This window comes from Mixophyes fleayi, chromosome 4, assembly GCF_038048845.1.
Source record: "Mixophyes fleayi isolate aMixFle1 chromosome 4, aMixFle1.hap1, whole genome shotgun sequence".
NCBI lineage: Eukaryota > Metazoa > Chordata > Amphibia > Anura > Limnodynastidae > Mixophyes > Mixophyes fleayi.
The window spans coordinates 261,079,028-261,101,459 of NC_134405.1; the positions used below are offsets into that span (position 1 = coordinate 261,079,028).

A 22,432-nucleotide genomic window follows, 5' to 3' on the forward strand; every position below is an offset into this window, starting at 1 on the left:
GAGAATATGACTGTGCGATTGATCTAGTACCAGGTTTTGACCATTTTAGCCTAAGTATTTAAGCCTAAATTTTAGTAATTGATCCTGATTGGATTCCTGTTTCTCTACTCTTCCTAATAGGTGTTGGAGCAAATCCCTAGGGGAGGGGTCTCCTGAAGTATCCATATTTTTTGGTCAGAGCAAACTGTAACAATTATGTAGCAATGTAAGTAATGAAATATGGAGAACTTGCCTTGCTCTAGATTAGCGCTGGCCGGCCGGTGGTGCGGAGTCTAACGAACCCCCTGGTGTTCGCCAAGAACCGCCGCAAGGCGGGATGGGCTTTGCTGCGGAGGATCGCAGGTCACGGTCCACTGGTCTGCCTCTAGAGGTAAGGATTAGGAGGTAGCGCACGATAACACTGGAACTGGAAGGTAGGGGCAGGATGGCCGAGGTCTGGTACACTTGGAATGGAGATGAAAACATGGTCAGCAAGCCTGGGTCTGTACACTTGGAGTGGAGATAATACGTAGTCAGCAAGCCGGGGTCTGGTACACTTGGAGCGGAGATAATACGTAGTTAGCAAGCCGGGGTCTGGTACACTTGGAATGGAAATAATACGTAGTCAGCAATCCGGGGTCTGGTACTCTTAGAATGGAGATAATACGTAGTCAGCAAGCCGGGGTCTGGTATACTAGGAGTTAATGTCTGAAAAGCCTGTAAGGAGCTGGTGCACGGGAGACACACGAGAAGCACCTAGTCAGGGTACATAGGAAGTTGCTCTGACGCCGTCCAGGCGTCAGAGCAGGACTTTAGTAGTTTCCAGATTTTAATTCCCCGCCCCGACTGTCATGTGACAGCGCCGCCGCAACCCGGAAGGGAGAGAGGATCGCGGCGCTAGAGCGAGGACAGGTGAGTTGTAACAGTATTCTGGTATCCCATATTCTTTACCATTCAGCAGATTATGGATAATGTACTGAAAGCGGATAGTATGTCGTCTACTTATGAATATTCATAGCTATGTAAAAATGTGAATACAGACATAACTATAAGGAAAACATTAAACATACCTCAGCAGGTAGCACATAACTATTGTTAAAGTGCATTGTAGGAGACAGTTACAGTGCTTTTACTATTTTACAGGGCCAACATTTAGAGGGAGGGGGGCTCAGCAGGGCAATTGCCTGACTTACCCTAAGCCAGATGCAGCTGTGTAAACTAAGCACAAAAAATAACTTTGCATATAACGCATACTTGCCAACCTTTGAATAGTGAATTCCGGGAGATCCGGGCGGGGGGGGGGGGGGGGGGGGGGCGCTTGGAGTTCAGGAGGGGGCGAGGCGTGGTCAATCGTGCGGCAAAAGTTTGCAATTCACAGCGTCATTTTCACGAGTAAATTGCAGTATGCGGGATACTTGCCTACCCGTATTTCAGAAGTCTCCCGGACATTCCAGGAGAGTTGGCAAGTGTGATATAATGTGGCACTGAGCCTTGCTTAAATTTGTATGCTTGGAAACCGATGTGGCCAGACTGTGGATGCCTGGCACCATTCATGATTAATTTTATCTGGTACCAACATATGTTGACTTCTAACTTTTAGACCTGGTTCATAGATTTTGTACCTATTTGTGGAGACCTGCTCATGCTGTAAGTACATCTGGATCCTGCCTTGGTAATGGTTTAATGAACCACAGCTGAACCAGGAAGCTACTAAACCAGAGCAGACTATATAAACTTGAACAGCAAAAATAGTAAAAATAGTAAATCAGGACCTGCTAGCTTTTTCACTGTATTGGAGAAGGGACACAAACAAAAATTATAAAATTATATATGTAAATTATACACAGAAACACATATACATATACATACACATCTAGATTATTTTGAAGAAAATCTTGCACAGATCAGGCAAAAACCAAACACCAGTGGGGAACCCCTTTAACACTCTTATTAAACTACAGTTTATAGAGAATTCTGCCTAAAGCTGTTTGCTGTACTCATACAATAGTATACATTTCACAAGTTATTGGGATGTTCCTTATCAATTTGTAAGGTGCCACAAATTCTGCAGTGCTTGACACTCAGCATACAAATTCAAATTAAGAATAATAACTAATAAGCATAATTAAGCAAAGTATGTTTATAAGTAGAAACCATACAAGTAAAAATGTAAACATAAAAAACCCCACAAATACAAGTTAAACATAACAAGTACATATGAGGTAGACTCAGGAGGGGCAGACACGAGACTTAGGGTACTGCTCATAAGAGCGAACAGTCTAGTTGTCTTTGTATGGCTAGAGAGCGCATGAAAAGCTCCTGTCCAAGTCCCCAGAAATTGAATTCACATAGTGTGAACAATAGGCATGAGATAATGATTACTAAATGCAAAGGGAATATTTGAGGATGAAATTTGCATGTCACAATGACAGACAAGCACACACCTTATTCACCTTTGTTCCAATACATTAACGTACTTATAGACTACAGGCTTCTGTTCCTATGAGAATCCTTTAACTCTACTTCGTTGGTACAGACACCATTTTAAGATTTTCAGAATTATAAAAAACGGAGGACTCAACTAATACTTCTACCTACAGGAAACTGCTTAAGTTTCCTCCACAAGGCATAAGCATACAAAAAAAGGAATAAAAGCAATCCAGATGGCAAGGATGAGCCTAATTCCCACAAGCTAGTAATTGAACACGTCAGCTTCCTGTTCAGCTCAGATCATGAAAGGTCAGAGATTCTTTTGCAGTCTTGTACCCTTTTAATCGCAAGAAATAATATCTAATTAAATATCCAAGCAGCTTTTATTGGCCTCTAATTTGACTTTTAATGGAACACTACAGGGATGAGGGCTTATATCCCAGAGCTTGTTTTGTAAGCGTTCGTACAAAAGATTTTACTTTTATCTGCCTCCCTGGAGCCTGACTAATTCAGCAGAAGCTCAGTAGTATTAGAGACCTGCTGATGAGTGCTGACACTACAGTGTTAGCACCCACAGGTCCACTTACCATGCTAAACATGTACTTTAGTTAGTTTGCCTCTACAATGCTGAATGTTAACAGATTCAAAGGTGTAAACTACTACACAAAAAAGGAACTTGGAATTGATATAAATAGATAAATCTTAATGTTTAAATAGAAAACATGTTGGAGAAAAGTTATGTTACACATAAAGAGCATTTTCAAGAGCAAAACTACACACAGTTAGCTTACAGCTTAGAAAGCTGATTCAAACACTGCCTAATTGTTTCATTATTTTATTGAAACAATCTCTAGGGAACACAACATAAGGAGCTGGAATCTGTAGTCTTACTATCACCTTAGATCAACTTAGTGCTCTCAGTGCTTTGATGCATCTGTCACCTCTGAATAATCACTTTCTCAGTTTAGGTGTCTGCCCAGATTGTGTTTGCAGTATTGGTTGAAAGTGTGGCTTCGGTGTGTGTACTAGTGAGGCACATTGTGCGCATGACATGCATTAAAAAGCATTTTGTTTAGGACCACAAAAAATAAAAAAAATAAAAAATAAAAGCTGTATTTTAATATTGAGCAACTGGATAACAAAATATGCTGAGCAGAATCGCAAAAAGCATCAGGAACAGAAGTAAGCAGTTTACCGAAATAGAGCAATGCCATCATTTACTTTCACAATCAACCTATCTCTGTGTTCTATGGTTTCTGTAGCATAGACAGATCTCTTGGTATACCATATTGTATATTTTACACTAAATGAGCACTTTTATAGCTTAAACCAGATTGTATGTTTACTGACAAATATTACTCCAGTCTGTGGACAGAATGCCTTCCATCATTCTATCAGTCAGACAAGCATCTAAAACCACACATTTAAATACAAAACTTAGAAATGTCAATCTCACTACAACACAGAATGGGGGTAAATTAGGTTTAAGGTTTGGTTTCATAGGGATTCTGTCTTACATAACAAATTTAATTTCCCGCAGATAACCTGTTTTCTATGTTAAATCTAAACTTACAAGCTTGGGTCTTGGTATACAATTCTAAAGAGGTATAGATTCCCTTCAGTCTCCATTCTTTCATCATGATACCCTAATACAAGATCTAGAAGGTCATCCGGAGGTTATGAAGTATTCAAACTCACTCATAAACATCTGCAATCTCGACTCAAACTTCAATTAATGTATTTAAAGCATTTCAATCTGTGTTTTGAAAAGGAATGTTTTAGAACAGAGTAAAAATTTAAAGTGTTAATACAAATAAAATTGTAATGCACAGTGAAGATACATATATAGTTATGAAAGAAAATGTGTATTGCAAAATAGTTTGGCAGATGGAATACTTGTAGCAAGACAGCTGTTATATGATTTTATTGCAATAATTTACAAATAATTAACTGTCTTTCAGCACTATATTATGAAAATGTTGTATATTATGAAAAAAATAAAATGAAAATGGTGGTAAAAAACAATAGCCCCTATTCCAGAATTATTCCTGCTAACTGCTACATCAATACACAAGCATCTTTGGCAGCCTGTTTCTGTTTAATGTAAAAGAAGAAACCATTTCTTTCTGCAGAATGAAACAAGGAAATCACTGTTTCTTGGAGAACATGTTTTAAAACTTGTATAACCCAATACTTAGCATGTGTGCTGCTGCTGTGTTGGTGCAATGCTCTGACGTGGACTGCAGTTAGAGATGGATGTACTTTGGATCAGTTCTGTGCTCCATTCCTACATAATCATCTTCACACAAATATAAAGCTTTTAAAAAAGGCATTGGGAAATTACAATGCAAGTCTGATAAAAAGGAACATCACACCTAGGGAAGTATTGTTTTGAGGAAGATCTACTGGAATATGATCTCCGTCCAGCTGCTGAACCCAGAGATTGAGAGTTCAACAGTCATTGTTGTTCCCATGTCTACTCTTCCTTTGATGCTCTCTAAAGCCTAAGTGGTTGCAGTGACTGCCGTCACAACCTCTGCTAAAAGTGGTAAAAAATTTCCTGGCTCGAAGTCCAGCGGCACAAGTGATGCCAAAGAAAAAATCCAGGCACTCTGTTATTTCACGCTGGCCTATATCAGGGGTCATTTTATGACACAACTACCCAAACCACTTTCCTATTCTGCTCATACCATGGAGCAGCAACATGAGTTGTGTAGTCCACTGCAGCACTCTGACCCCTGTTCCATCAGACATTGCAGCAAAGTAAGAGCTCCTGAAAGTGGTGCATTGGAAGAGCAACATGAGGCGTAATATGCCTCCAGTCTATCCCTGTAGTCAGGAAGAAGCACTGACTGTGCAGGGCAGTTCCAAAAACTCAGGACTACCCCATTAGAATCAGAACAGGTGGCAGACTGAGCTGCACTCTCATACCTGTCCTTTCTTGCAACTTTGACTACCTGCTGCTGGTGTCTTAAGCTATGTTGATCCTAGTTTGAATCCTGAAATGCTGGGGCCCTGTTGTGCATTTGCGCAAAGCTGAGGACTTGCCCAGACAGGCTATACCTTCTTGTAATAGGGGTATTAAAACTGCAGAACGTGTAGAGCGTGTCTATGTCCTTCAGCCGACGGCCACAACTAGGCACATGTTGACTAGGTTATGGACTATAGTATAACCATTGACTCTAAAGCAGGCCACACATTATGGTTTTGGTCAGACAGAGATTACCCACAGTAATTTGCTGACAATCAACAACATTTGTTGTACATGTTCAAAATGATTGGGTAGGAATTGTGCATGTTTGGGGTCATTGTTTGGTCCAGAAAAGCATTATTATCCTTTATTTATCATTATATTTATTTAGTTATTCATGGCCCGGCCCAAAACAAGGTTACAAACTAAGATGTTGGGAACAACTGATGCATAAGGTAGATAAATAATAGTTGTAGCTATTGGTGGGGAAAGTGTGTGTAGCTATTGTAAGGCAGAAGCATTATCAGCCACAAATTATAGAAAGGTCAAGAAAGTCGGCTGCTGGCAGCAGTGACTGTCCTCTTATTTATCTCAACTGAATCTCCTACCTCTTCTATGTATGTGAAAAATTGCATTTTTGTTAGTGACATTTTAGTACAAGCTATTTTTGGATGAACTGAACTGCTCATGCTGGTTTTAATGCCTGATGGACTGGAAACTGCACCATATTAACAAATTTGAAGTGCTACTTAGTTGTTGTTCGTGTGGCAGATACAGATTCTTTATGTCAGTTTACATAGTCTGTGCAAGAACTGTCCTGATCAACATAGTACTACTGCATCTCACGTTGACAACTTATGAATAAGACATTTCCCAGTCAGTACACCTTTGCATTGAATTTGTCAACAAATTATCTAACTTGTTCTCTTGTATTATGTAGGTGTTGTCATTTGCTATATCTCTTGGCTATAATAAATATATACTGAAAACGGGTTAGTGAAAGAGGTGCCATCTCCTGGGGTAGATGGTAATATAGAGCAGCAGAAAAGACACACAAGTTCGGTTTTATTAAGCTGAAAAATAAAGAAACTTTCAAAATAAAACACCTCACCTGTACGGCACTGACTAACACCCTCTCTTCTGTGAAGGGCCTTGTGTCACACACACACACACACACACTATATAGCTTACTGGTCACCATTTGCAGTGTCATCCAACCTTCTCCCCAGGTCTGGGAGGCTGAGGAAACTGCTTAGCAGCTTTTTGTTAGCATATTCCAGGTACAACTTCTGATTACCAGCACTTGCTAGCTGGTTAGAGAACCTGAAATGGGCCTTATAAATAGAGCCCACCATTTTCTCTCCATTTAAACCCCAGGGACCCTTATAATGGCTCATTATATAGCCAAACACACTCTTTTGGGAAGTTTTCTCCCCCCACACAGACAATCTCCATGGAGTTTAAAAGCATACAAGACAAACAGCCTGAGACATGACCTCTGTCATTCACCACTTGCAAAGTGCTTCTGTGACAAAATTATATCCTGTATGTACGCATACACACACGTACACCAACGTTTGTCACCTACTTTGTTGAGGAGCAGAAGTTACACCTTTGCATCACTTCTGATTCTTCCACATGATAGCGGAGGGAATGTGTGTGTACCTTGAAGAGCTCTGGGCGCACTGGTTCAAAATCATCACACTTTGTAAATAAGGCCCATTTTTTTGGGGGGGGGGTTGTTTATTTGTTTACTAGGGGAATTGAAAAGTGCAAAAAGTTTTGCTTTTTAAAACTCCACTAATTTCGTGGCCGGTAGTTTGTTGAACTCTGTCCTAGTCCAGAACATATTCAATCTGGAAAAACAAGCTGGCAAGTGATAAAATTATTCCCAGCAAGTTAATGAGACACTGCTCTATAAAACATTACCACCTTTCTAATAAAACTCCAGACTACTTTACAAGATTGTTAGTCGTCCAACTTAAACAATATATAAAGAAGAATTAAATTGGTTGCTGACTATGATTAGGAGTTATTTAGTGTCAGATACAAGAGCAGAGGAAATGAATCCTTAGGTAAACTCTAGGCTAGTGAAGTGAAAGTCTACAAATACAAATCCATTAGGACTTAAAATATTGTGTGCAAAAAAATGAAATCTGCAGAGCAGCATTAAAGAACATTAATGAGTGAGAGATATATGCATTTCCCTGTAAGAAAAATATGAAAAACCTAGAGAGACAATAATATAGACATAAATAGCAAAATACCAGCTATATTTGCATAGCTATGAACCACAGAATTAAATCATAAAAAAATATAGAATGAAGATTACAGAATTAATATGCACTTGCACATATATGATATGCACTGAGACACTGCAAGATTGCAAAATCTCCAGTACTGTAGGTTTCTCTTGAGACTCCGTTAATGTGGTATATATGCTATTATCATTACCATCAAGGTTTATTTATAAGGAGCGACAAATTCTGCAGCACTGGAAAGTGATCATATAAAACACAAGGATATGAGTGAACGTTAACAAATCACAATAGCAAAACATGGGGGAGCCATTTCTACAAATAGAAATTGTAAAATAATCAAGTACAAGATAAACAGAAAGTCCGAAGAGACACACAAATAGAAAGTAAACAAAGACAAAGCTTGCTTTAAGGTAGACAGGAAGGTAGGAAAGAGACATAAGCTAGAGAGGGTTGCTCACGAGACAAATTTTTATAAATCGGATAACAGGACAGAAACAGAGACAAAAGTTAATATGCATGAACTCAAAAACAAAGAATATGACACCAGGGAGCAAATACTTTCAGAATATGCATCTGGGACATAACAGAGTGATGTCTTCATAGATGAAGTCATCATGCGTAATGTCATTGATGGCAAACACTACCTACAGTATGTAATGCTGCTTGTTTCATTATCAAAGTTACATCATACAGCATCAGTTTTTACTGTATTGCCATATCCTGACCAATACCTCACAAAAGCTCAGATTTCTGCTGTTCAAAACCTATCACAAAAGTAAAGTGGTCATATAAAATAAAAAAGGTATGGGATAGACATACTAGGGTCTCATCAGAGGTCTGATCTAATTTCAATCAAATTTTCCTTTTCCAGAATTATAGGAAATATGTTGGCAATGGTCTACATCACTACATTCTCCTATGAAACTACAAAGTAGTTCAAGCACAGCTGATGAGGGTCCTACTTTTTTGCAGGGCAATGCCAAAATTTGGTGCAAAACGGTCTCTATTTTCTTGATATAACGTTCCTGTTACAGTAAGGCAGTGATGGGCAACAGGCAATCCCTCAAGTCTTTATCTGCACCCCCAGCTCCTTCCTGGTTTATTGTTAGATATGTTTGTTATAGCTTGTAACACTTGTTTAAAATGGTTACTAATGTGTTATTACAGATACGCGTCTCTTTGATTATATGTATTGTTTTTACTTCTTACCGAAATAACTGGAACATTTTTTAAGGTAAGAGGGTCACACCATGCGGCCCCGAGGGGTATATCAATTTGCCCATCATTGCAGTAAGTTGATTAAAAACTATACGGATGAATTACAGAATGGTGTTGAGGCTGATCTTACATGCATTTTCAATTAGGCAGGTTTATAAAGAAACCTGCACTGCAACATAGCTGTGTTAGTAGAGCAGCATTGTTTACAAAAAAGATTAGAGTAGGGTATGTTTTCATGACAACGTCCTCTTAAATTGTTTACCATGCAAACGGAAAAGACTTTACCCCAGTGCTCCCATATGTAATAAACATTTCAGCTAATGTGACCAGGAACCACAAGTGATCTCAATCAAATAACAAAGAAATTAGGGATGTGCACGGGCGACTTTTGAGGTCTCGTGTTTTGTGTTTTGGATCCGGATTTTCTCGATGTTTTGGGTTCGGATTTGTTTCGCAAAACACCTGCCAAAAGGTTTTGGTTCGGATTTAAGGTTTTGGATTCGGATTTTTTTTGAAAAAAGCATAAAAAGTTAAAAAAAATCAATTTTTTTGGGCTAATTTTCACTCCTACGCTATTATTGACCTCAATAACATTCAATAACAAGCATTTCCACTAATTTACCGTGTATTCTGAACACCTCACAATATAGTTCTTAGTCCAAAACGTTGCAACGGGCTATCTTTCTGGACTGCGTAGTGGAGTGGTCCCCACAATATAATAAGAAAACCATCAACTGGTCTTAATCGCACCAAAACATGTACCTGGACTGTGTAGAGGAGTGGGTCACCACGATATAAATTAAAAACCCTGAACTTGTATGATTCGCACCAATAATGTACCTGAACTGCGTAGAGGAGTGGGTCACCACAATATATATAATAAGAAAACCATCAACTGGTATGAATCTCACCGAATAATGTTCCTGGACTGCGTAGAGGAGTGGGTCACCACAATATTATTAAAAAACCCTACACAGGTCTGAATTCCACCCAAAAAGTTTATGGACTGCGTAGTGTAGTGTTCCCCACAATATTATTTAAAATTTTTGCAGCAACAGTCAACGTTGTTTAATATCTGATACACCTCTATCTGGACTGCATAGTGGAGTGGCCCCGGTACCCAATTTGGTACCGGGGCCACAATACCTCCTCCAACCATGGTACAGACCATTCATCATTGAGATCCCATCAAGTATGTTAAAGACAGACAGGGTCGAAATGTTATTGGTTGACTTTGTAAACCAAAAAACTGTCCCTGTTGCACATAGTCGTGCAATGAAGACTGACTTTTTCATTTAAAGGCACCATTTTTCAAGTGTAGTGTTTGTAAGTCATATTATACTTTTGGTAAAATTGGTTTATTTTGTTCCTCTTTATGGTAACTACTAATAGAATTAAAGTATTAAATAGAGTGGTATAGAGTGGTAGTGTGGTATAGAGTGGTCCCCACAATATAATAATAAAACCCTCAACTGGTCTGAATTCCACCAAACAAGTATCTGGACTGCGTAGTGGGGTGGCCCCGGTACCCAATTTGATACCGGGGCCACAATACCTCCTCCAATTTCCAAGTGTAGTGTTTATAACATCTTAACACTACACTAATTCTAGCACGTCAAAACCTCTTGTTTTAAATAATGACAGGGCATTTAACTTTTGATTTAATTTATTGAATTTGTTGGCATTTTCTTTTACTTTTTGAACATGGCAAACGACTGTTGAATGGTCACATAATGCCAAAAAAAAAGTTGCAAGATGGAATTGTCTTTGGGTCCTCCCACCCACCCTTATGTTGTTGAAATAGGACATGCACACTTTAACAAACCAATCATTTCAGCGACAGGGCCTAGCAAACAACTGTGGCTAAAATGATTGGTTTGTTTGTGCCCCCACACCAATAAAACAATTCATCTCTCCCTGTACAAACTAAACAGGCTCTACTGAGGAAAGATGTCGTCCTCATCCTCAACCTCTGATTCCTCTCCCCCTACAGTGTGTACTTCCTCCTCCTCACACATTATCAATTCGTCCCCGCTGGACTCCACAACCACAGTCCCTCTGTACTGTCTGGAGGGCAGTGCTGTACTTCATTGAGTAATTGATTATTCATTTTTATAAACATAATTTTTTCAACGTTGTGAGGAAGCAACCTCCTTCGCCACTCACTGACCAGGTTCCCCGCTGCACTAAAAACTCTTTCCGAGTACACACTGGAGGGGGGACAACTCAGTTAAAAAATAGAGCCAGTTTGTACAGGGGCTTCCAAACTGCCTCTTGGAGTTCTAGCACGTCACTACCCCTAGTTAATTTAGATTGCAAGGCTTGTAAATATAAATACTATGAAGATAAAAAAAGCAGGCTGCACAGACTGTGGAGCTAGAAAGTGAAATTAAATGGACCACGTTACTTTGGTGGCTATCTATGCCCCCCCCCCCGCCCTACACTTGTAGTTGAATATAAATAAAGCAGCCTGCATAGACTGTAGAACTAGAAATTCAAATATACAAAGAAATGGAGAAAGGCAGTTTGGTATCTGTCTGCATCAGATCCCCTCTCCACTAGGAGTAAAACAGAAAACTTTTCAGCCGTTATACAATCTAGAATATAAATAGAAATTGAGAAAGGCAATTTGGTATCTGTCTGCATCATAATCATCCTCCTCAGCGCCAGCTACATCAATATCCTCCTCCCAGTGTACAACATTCACACCTTCATTAGCCAAATCTGTAACTGGACTGTGGGTGATCCTTCCAGCATATGCAGAGGGCGTGCTGCAAATGCTGGATGGAGTCACCTCTTCCCGTACAGTGATGGGAAGGTCAGGGTTCACAACCAACAACACCCTTTGACTCGCCTTGGGGATTTGTGATGTCATCTGTTTAGAAGGCAGAGTTCTTTGCTGTTTTGTTGTTGTTGCTGACAGCATAACTCTCTTAAATTTTTTGTAGGGGGGGGGGAGGAGGGCTTAGATCCTTGGGTGAAGCTGGACCACTAGTCATGAACACAGGCCAGGGCCTAAGCCGTTCCTTGCCACTACGTGTCGTAAATGGCATATTGCCAACTTTACGTTTCTCCTCAGATGATTTTAAGTTTCTCTTTTTGCTATTTTTGGAGAACTTGGGCTTTTTGGATTTTACATGCCCTGTACTAGGAGATTGGGCATCGGGCTTGCCAGACGACGTTGATGGCATTTTATCATCTATGTTATGACTAGTGGCAGCAGCTTCAGCATTAGGAGGAAGTGGGTCTTGATCTTTCCCTACTTTATCCTCCAAATTTTGGTTTTCCCTTATATGTAGCACAAGAGAGCGTACCCCTAAGCCACACACACTCGGCAAAGCCTTTAAAAATTATATGCGGCACAGGAGAGTAGCACTGGACTTATACTGCTGAATCAGTGAACTTTGTAATAGCAGAACCACTGGACTTATACACTGCTGAATCAGTGAACTTTGTAATATTGCAGTACCAATGGGCTTATATACTGCTGGATTGGCTTTGCAAATTTGGTTATAATTTTTTTTTTTTATTATTATTTTTTTTTTTTTTTTTTTTTTTAAAAACGTGGGAATAATGGGGAAATAACTATGCCCTTAAAAGCACAGAGCACAGGACACAGCACCACTGGACTGAGCACAGCACAGCACAGGACTTAACTGAACAGCACGAGATATAGCAGGACAGAGGACCACCTAACACACCCTCCCTCTACCCTGATCAATGCCCGAGTGAAGATGGCGGCGACTAGCGGGGAATTTATAGGATCCGAGTATCGCGAGATCCGACAACGGGATTATGAGTCAGAGCCTCAGTTTCAGATTTGAATTTGGCGCCAATACCCGGATCTGTCTCGGATCCGACTCGGATCGGCAATGTTCGGATTTCATAAATCCGAGTGCTCTCATCTCTAAAAGAAATGGAGGTAACGTTTTATGGTGGGGAAAAAAATGAATGAAAGAAGAAAATGTAATTTCTACTAATCTCACTAGCTTCAGGGGAAAGGTCTTGTTACCAAGGGAATGGTGAAATATATTGCTTATTTCTACAGTTAGTAACTTGTATTTTCAATTATAGGAAAAACCTTCCTGGTAATAATAAAGTATTGTGTTGGCTAACAGATTAACATTCAGAAGGGGAAAAATATGAACAGGTTACTTTGCAAGTTGTACATTAACACAAAACTGTTTGTGATTAAATATAGAATTCAACTGAGGCATTATAGCTACTGTACTGTATGTCACTGTGTTATTAAACCACATACCAGAAGGCTAAAAAGACATAGAAAATCTGGCAACCATTCTTTGTACCATTGTTGGGAAAAATTACAAATCATGGGGTCTATGTATTAAGTTCCCTCCATAATAACGATTTTCTATCGCTGCTTATTGCATGTGTATGCACACTGGACCTGGAAGCCGGACTTGGGCTTCCAGGTCCCCTAAAATACAATAAAACGTTATAATTAAAAAAAAAAAAAAAAAAGAAAATTAAAACACATTAACAAAAAATTTTAAAAGGAAAGAAAAGATTTAGTTAAAAACATTTGTCCTGCAGTGACAATCTGAGGCTTATCCAGCAGCAGTCCTTGTTAAATAAGCCTCCCCCTGCTTTGCATGGCGAAGCTTCGGAGGCACCCCTAATAGTCCTTACTGGCCTGGGGGTGGTTTGATAAATAGGAAAGAATTCTAAAATATGGCGAAAATTCCAGTTTCCACCTTTAGAAATTACTTTTATCCTATTGATAGATAGACCCCTTTGATTCCACAAAAGAAGCTTAAACCCCAAACTATGTTTATTTATGGTCCCCTCAGCAGATAGGATATCATACAGATCTTTTTGATGTTTTTATGGCAAAATACATCAATTCCCCCTTAAAAAGATGCACAAAAATATTAGCCTTTATAAAACGTACAATATTCTTTTATTAGTTTGTACTTACTTCCTTCACTTTGGCTGTCTTTGTTTGAATTGTAAACCTACAATATAAAGAAATGTAAAATAAAATATAATGCAGCTATTTTTCACATGGTAATTTTACAGATTACAAAGAATTAGCATTGCCATAATATCTTACTACATTCCAGATTTGTCTAGACATACACATGCATGTAGTGTCCTGATGTATTAAGACCCCTATTTTTAGGAAACAACATATTGAAACCATATGTTTAAAGTAATAAAACATATACACACACACACGTAAAGAAATTACATTATATCCACTTTTATAGGAATGTATATGCTGTATATTCTATCAACAGACTTTAGAAAAGAAAAATGAAGTACAGCGCTGAGAGTGGACACCAACCCTAATCACAAACACAGTTATCTATAATAAAGATATAGATTTATATTTAGCTGTACATACACACACACCATTGAGGGAAGCAGGGTCAGAGTAGTACATGGCAGCTACAATGGACCCCTGTATATGTTGTACTTGGACAATATGCACCTATACATAGCACATGGATATTTTGGTGAAAGTCAAAGCTGGAATCCCCACCAAAATCCTGTATGTGCCCCTGAAATGTATAGAAATCTAGGTTTGTGAAATATATTTTTCCTTAATAGTCCATTACATAAGTGTAAACCATAATTGTCTTTTTCTTTCCTTTGCTATAAAACTGAGCAAATGATGAGCAATGTTCTACAAATATTTGAAGGACAACATATACCTTTCAATTGTTCTTTTGTAAAAATCCCACTTTCTAAATCTTCCTGTCTGCCTAGATAGAATTTTCTACTAAACAGCCAATTCAAGTAAAATAGTGAAACTAGAAAATGTCGGGATCATACATCACACGAGACAAGATGCTTCATGAGGTGTTTAATTGTCCAGTTTTGACCAACAGCTCATACAATGAATAATATAAATCATAATGCTTCTTATTCAGTACAATATAAAGGATATCATGTGTTTGTTACCATATAAAAAGATGAGGCTATAGGCCAATTCTGATTTCCTATCCCAAAACAATATAGAATAATTTGCCCTTACACAAGGAAAAAGGTTAGCTATCATCATATTTTAATTTATAAAAGGCACAACAAATGATCCAGGGCACTATAAATATTTACTCTGTTCACCCCTATGTACAGTTGACAACTTCAAACAATACCTAATTACACTATACATAATTAAACAATGATCAGTCAACTACACATCATTCATTCCACCGGCCTTCATGATAGTACTTCCTGGTTCACGTCCTACTTATCAAACCGTTCCTTTAGTGTTTCTATCTCTGGCACAATCTCCCCCCCCACTCCCAGTATCTGTTGGGGTCCTACAAAGCTCCGTTCTTGGCTCTTTACTTTTTTCATTCTACACCTCTTCTCCTGGGGCACTAATTCGTTCATACTGCCTCCAGTTCCACCTCTGCACTGATGAAGTCCAAATCTATTTCTCTTTGTGATCTCTCCCCTCCTGTACTATCTTGTGTAACCTTCTGTCTTTTGGCTAACTCCACATGGATGTCCTAATTAACATATCCAAAACAGAGCTTGTTATCTTCCCTCCTGCCAGAATCACCACCTCCTCAAATCTCCCTCACTGTCAATAAGACCACAATTTCATTAGTCTCCCAAGCCCGTTGCCTTGGTGTCACACTTGACTCTGCTTCATTCCTTATATCCAGACCCTCTCCAGTCTGGTCGATTCCACCTTATAAACATTGCCAAAATATGCCTTTTTTTTTTTTACTCAACATACTACCAAAAATCTCATCCATTCTCTCATCTCCCATCTTGACTACTGCAACCTCCTGCTATCTGGCATTCCTGGCACCCATATAATCACACTTCAATCCATCCTAAATGCTGCTGCAAGACTGATCTTCCGCTCTCACTGCTCCACATCTACTGCACCACTTTGCAAATCCCTACACTGGATCCCTTAGTCCTCCAGAATCCAATTCAGATTACTCACCCTTACCTACAAAGACCTCAACAACATCATTACTTTATACATCTGAATTCTCATATCAAAATACTTTCCCTCCTGCCCTCTTAGTTCTACCTTTGACCTGCACCTCATCTCTGGTAACCACCTCTCACTCCCACCTACAAGACTTCTCCCTTGTTGCTCCCCACTTATGTAATTTCTCACCACACCCACCCAGGCTTTCCCTCCACAGCGTTCAAAGATGTTTTCTAAAAATACATCTGTTTTTTTAAAGCTTACCTTATCCCTGATACTATTCACACAAATACACCCTCACAGCTGTCCCAATATCCAGTCTACACTAGCTCATCTTGTTTTAGCTGTGCCCTCTTCCACTTAGAATGTAAGCTCTGTAATGAGCAGGGTCCCCCATACCCTTTGTTTTCATGTCCGCATTTATTTTGTCTACCTTGTATGTCCTTGTTTTTGTTTAGCTTTTAAATCAGTTTATTTACAACAACAGTCTTATGAAGTAAAAAACAAATATCAGTAAATTTTGGACAACTAGAATTTTTTTTTTACAAGATCACATACAACTTGTGAAAGTACATATAGAGCATGAACATGTGATACTTTGTATCCACAGAGAGTATGTTACATGGTTCAGAGAAGTTAGAAACCAGCCAACTGTATCTCATTATTGTACCTACCAGATAGCATTTGATCCTGAATCTGGTCTGGTCCGGGGATGATGCCATGTTGTTGGGTTTTCTGTGTTAGCGAGAGAAGGGGGAAGGGTACAGGGAGGGAACAGTTAGGGGAGGGGATAGGGGGATAGGGAGAGGAGGGGGTTAAGGATGTAAAGAAGTAGAATAGGGGTAATGAGGGTAGCAAAGGAAGCCAAGGTAAAAGTTCACCCAGGATGGGGTGGCCTGCGCCACTACTGTCCCTGTATGTCCTTGTTTTATGTATGTTCTGTTACCCCTACAGGGGGAGCATTGTGGCGCCTTACCAATCTACAAAAATCCTAATAATAATAATAATAATAATAATAATAATAATAATAATAAATAATCATAATCAGCTATTAATTAACACAGTACAAACAAAACAGAGAATAAGCTATTCCAGACTAAGCTATTCATTTAACCAGGCCTGGATAACCTGTGGCTCTCCAGGTGTTGTGAAACTACAATCTCCAGCATATCCTGCCTGCAATCGTCAGACTGTCGCTTGCAAAACATGCTGGGGTTATAGTTTCACAACACTTGGTCAGCCACAGCTTGTCTAGGCCTGGACTAAACCGTGAACATAAGAGATAAGTACCCACTTGAAGTTGGCCTCTGCCCAGGAGCATGGACTTGTGAAAGAGGTCTAGACGAGCAAAAGTCTGAGAAGAAGGTATGAAAGTAGAAGGAAAACACGACTGAAAAGGGCCATGTTCACGAGAGCTTACATCCTAGAAGAAAACGAAAGGATTGTACAGTGGGAAAGTCAAGGTAGTAGCAGAGGCAGAGGAGATAGGAGGAGGGCTGATAGGTTTCAAGGAAGATGAGTTTTAATGGCAAGTTTGAAGCATAGTAGCTAATCTAATAGGGTGTGAGAGTGTGTCCCATAGGTGGGGAGCAGCACAGGGGAAATCCTTGAGGTAAGTAGTAATAGATAATCTATGTGGTAGTGAAGCAGCGGTCAATGGTAGAGTGGAGGGGACAAGAAGGAGTGGGGGTAGAAATGAGATTGGAAATAAAGGGGAGGGATATAAGTAAAGGGATAGGGCGCCAAAATGGTGTAGAATCATAAGGTCATCATCCAATATCTTATAGAACTGAGTTGGGCATACCAAACAATAAAGAATCTCAAGTGTGTTTAGGTTCTTTATCCAAAATATTTCAACAATTCATAGCAGACACAGAGCCAAAGTGATCAGAAATGACTTGACCGTGAAACCATAATTGGTGAAAAATCCTACAACATGCACACCAAACCCACCCCAAGGTGTATATGCGCACCAAAAGTACAGGCTTTAGAGCTTATCTGCTAACAGTCCTGTAGTCTTCTATGTTAGCTGTTCATCTCGGACAGATAATAATCAGAAAAAAATCCAACAGTGTAGTAATTTCTCATAAAAATGAAATACAAATAAAAAACCGTGGTTATCACACTCACATTTATATAACAAAATTGAGCTTATTTGAGAGCTGTACTCCACAGTGTGCTGGATCCTGGCAAAGATGTAAATGTGAATGAGTTCTCTGTACAGCACTGCAGAATCAGTGGCGTTATATAAATAATTGATGGTGATGATACATCAACAGGTTTGAACAAGATACAGGAGGGAAACATTCTTCAAAGGAAGAGAAGTACTAGGACACGAGGACATGCACTGACACTGGAGGGATGTAGGTCCAGAGGAAATCACAGAATGGGTAGTGGATAAGTGGAATAGTCTCCCATCAGGGGTGGTAGAGGCTAATACAGTAGAGCAGTTTCAACATTTTTGGGATAAAACATAAGAATATTCTTATAAGGAATAAAGGATCAAATAGGGTTTAAGGTTACCATAAGTTAATAAAACAATTGGCAGAATATATAGGACAAGCCATTCTTATCTGCAGTCAAATTCTATGTTTCTTAAAAACTTACATACATACACCTAGGACTACAAGGAAAGATGTACAGCTTACAATTTGATTGTGTTCCCAAAAGACTGACTCCAGTTATTAGGTGAGCTGGTCATTTTAAAGAATGTCTATCCCCACTCCACCCCCTGCGGTGTAACAGAATGTGATTGGTCAGCTAGACTGATGACAGAGTTTTACATTCTCACCTTTACAACTTTCTTAATCCCCAATGTTTATAAGTAGGATATTTTTCTTTCCTGGCAAGTGTCATGCAAACAAAATGTAATCAAATATAAACCCAGTTAAAATTCACCAATATATAGATAACAAATAAAGGCTATGTAAAGTTGATCAGTTGAGTCAAACCTCATTTTTTCCCATTCCCTGTGTGACAGTTGGCTTTTTTTGACATTTGGGTTGCTGTTTATTTTCCTATTTTGGAATAGGTGTTTGGTTACTATTAATATCAATTATAGGAGGAGCTAGATTTTTCCTATATAAAAATTTTAGGGGGAGCCCAGTGCTCTAAGACCACATGTGCCCTTCGAGTTTGGATGCCAGTCCCCCATCCGAGCTGTAGCCTTGAACTTCTGGTTAGGTGTCAAAAGTTACTTCAGTGACAGGACTTACTCCACATCAGAGGTCCTTTAAAGCTTCTCTTCCCACCCCCAAGAGGTGACAAATTGATCTCATAGTTCCAGTGCATTTAAATAACCTGCTGAGTAGTGGCAGAGTCACAGAATAACACAGGCAAATTCAACTCTGACATCACATTTTATACATTCACATCGGATTAATTCAGAATCTGGAAAATAATCCTGACACCGTCCAATACAGATCCCTGACAGACTGCCACATGGAGTGGAGCCATAAATTCTAGGGTTGCTGGTTCGTCAGCAGTTCGCTTCCCTGCAGTGGCTATAGCAAAGAAAAAGCTTTTAAGCAATGCAGCCAGCAAGAGGACAATTGAATAGCAATGGGTGACATTGAGAGGTGGGACAATTTCATCTATTTAAGAAATTAAAGTACCATACAATTTTATTTTGGCAGGTTTTTTTGTCAGATTTTGGGGAGGACATGTCTGTTTGTGCAGGTATGGGGGCCGATTCAATTTTCTGCGATGCTCCCAAGAACATCAGACACAAATTTTAAGCGATATTACTGTAAAAAGTAACGCTCATTTTTGCTCGCACCTTTATGGTGCACGAGCAAAAATAAGCGTTACTTCTGTAAAAAAATATATCCATGCGAGGCGTCTCGTGGCTGTTCTTGAAGCACCTCGCGCAGATATTTTAAGAATTCAATCTAGCCCATGGTGTCACAGAGTGGTGGTAAGTGAAGGGATTTACTGTGTGTAAGTTATGGGGTCAGGCAGTAGATGTAGGTTAAGGGGATTTCAATGGGTGTACACACACACACACACACACACACACACACACACATATACACACTCAGCTGGAATAAATACAGTTACCAGATATTTAAAGTGTAACTTGAAAAAGAATGGTACTTGTTGGTTAATAATGGCAGATGGAAATAGTTGAAGTGGGATTTGTTAGCTGTGCGTAAAGGTTTGATTTGGAATGCAGAGCAGCTGCAATGTAAGATGAAGTCACGGCCTGTCTTGCCATTGGTTAAACCCTCAACAGATGTGTGTACAATCTCTGCCAAAACTGACTGGAATCTGAGCTACTACCAGTCTTAACACATATACCAAGCAGTCTGAAGTAAATTTAGGGAAACTATCCTTTTAATGGCAGAGGGAGAGGATAGGAAATAATGATTTTAAAAAAATAAAAAAAAAATATTCTACAAACTAGCCAATATAGCAACTTTATTTAAAAAAATGTTTGAGAGTGTTACCTATTTTGAGGAATTATTACAGAAACTGCACACATTTTCCAAATCACTGGTTCTGTTTCAGTACAGAGGAATGTGTGGCATACCATCTGGAGGATCCAACAATAACAGCATTAATAATCACATTGTTTACTATAGGATGAACCGCTATTTCTAAGTTCAGATCAGCGCTGACTACTAGGGGAAGCCATTTAAGTTTTATCTCCTGCATGTGGACATTAAGAAGTCTGCACCTCTCAAGTCCATGACCTGCTGAGCATATGAACGGTTGGAGCTTCACTGTTTCAATATTTTATTACTGCTGCTTCTATTAACAGTACAGAAACACATTGCTAGTATAGCTTTAACCACATTTCTGAATTGTGGTACCTTTCAATCAATAAAAATTCCAAATTATTATATGCCTTTAGCAAATAGAAACAGAACAAAGTGCTTTCTCTCAGTAATTTTCTTCCTCAAATTAAGTGTTTCTGAAATAAGACATATGAATTACAGCTGTTGAAATTAAACTATGCCCCAAATAATAAATCAGTGAATTGTTTGAACCGTTATCAAGTTATCAGAGGCATTCCAAGGAGACCACAAACATTTACCCGTCCCAACTTCACACGGACCTTTTTCAGTGTTATGTCAAGAATCTGTCCAAGACCATTCTAAAGCTGGGTACACACTACACTGTTTTCGTCCAATAATCGGCTGAAACAGCTGACATATGACCGCTCGTTCAAAAGTCTGGTCAGTGTGTACAGTTACAAGATGGTCGAAAGTCTGCCCAAATGGACGATTCTCGCCTCATTTGGTTGGTCGTACCGTTTAATATTTCCGTTCCAATCTCGTTTTCGCTGCGTAGTGTGTATAGACTTCTGACAGATCCACGACAATCCTCCGATACTTCCTCGACCTGGGGGGCGTGTGTATGTAAATTTTTTATGTCAATCCCAGTACCACGTGGTGCGGAATCCACACATCACAGACTTGTGTTTTGTATAGATGTGTATTGCACCTGTCTGGCTGTAGACCGTTACATGTGTAAACGCCATATTAACCTTTATTACATAATGAATATGCCCCAATATGTCTGAAATACTTAGAATAAACCACACAGTGTTAACGCAACACTTTTATTGCTGGTAAAAAAAATAGCAATTTCAAACTTCTCTAGTACAGTATGAAAAGTGAACAAAAAGTAGTATTATAGTGAAATGGTGGTACTGGTTTGTGGCATAACAGTTGCAAACAGCATATACATATCATCGAAAGTATTATCAAGGATTTTGATTTTTCTCTTAATGTTCGCAATATTGGCTTTCATTTTTTTCAAATGATCGTAGAGCTCGGCGACATGTTTTCCCCTCTTCCGAACTTTCGTCTGATGTGACGATAGTATCTATGAAGCAAGAAAATACAAAGGTTTTACCATTTCGCTTCTATCTCTGTACTAAAGTTAGTACAAGTTTTATTCCAACACCTGACATGTGCTCACCTTGCACACTGCTCGAGATCACTTTGTGTTGTGGTCCCTCGGGCACATTTATTTTTTCGCGTTTTATCACAGGTGTAATTACATCAGTGGTATCTACAGTGTCCTTGTCACCGTTAATTCTTACTTCTGACAAAACAATAATCATACGTTTGCATTGGTTCATGTGACAGTAGAATAAAATACATAAAGTCCTTCATACAGGTACATTACACGACTACACGTGCTACTCACTTTTATGTTTTTACGGATTCGTTCCAGTCTCCTAGCTTCTTTATTTTTAAGGTCCGACCACCTCTTCTGGACTTGGAATTTATTTCTTTTTTTTACAAGTTTTTCCTTCAGTAATCGCAGTAGTTTTTGTATTATCAATTCCTTTCTATTATTCACTTTTCTGTACTTTCGCTTTTGACAGTCGTAGTCGTACTGGTCCAATACTTTGACCATCATCTCCATCTCTCTTGGGCTCATTGCCTTTGCTCTTTTACCTGCAGCACATTCTTCTTGAGCATCTCCATCCCCCTCTGTAACTTTTCCTACATTTGTTGGCCCTTCCGACACAATTTGTGCCTGCGTCTCCGTCTCCATTGCTTCCACCCCTACTAACACCTTCTCTTGATTCTCAATCTTCTCACGTTCCTCCGCGCCAGACAGGCTCCTCTATAATTTTATACACTCTGACATGGGCGTTTGTTTAGAGAATGGAGCATTGTGGGTGAAGACTAT

The 22,432-nt window shown here is 39.2% G+C and overlaps 1 protein-coding gene across 6 annotated transcripts in view; it reads right to left on the minus strand.

The window, feature by feature from the left end:
* ARHGAP26 (Rho GTPase activating protein 26) overlaps nt 1–22,432 on the minus strand; it is a 453,586-nt gene that overhangs the window by 225,278 nt on the left and 205,876 nt on the right. For all 6 annotated transcript variants that reach the window (XM_075209689.1, XM_075209691.1, XM_075209688.1 and 3 more), the window contains exon 12: nt 13,799–13,835. In XM_075209689.1, coding sequence (XP_075065790.1) covers nt 13,799–13,835 — 37 coding nt within the window. The remainder of the gene's footprint in view (nt 1–13,798; nt 13,836–22,432) is intronic.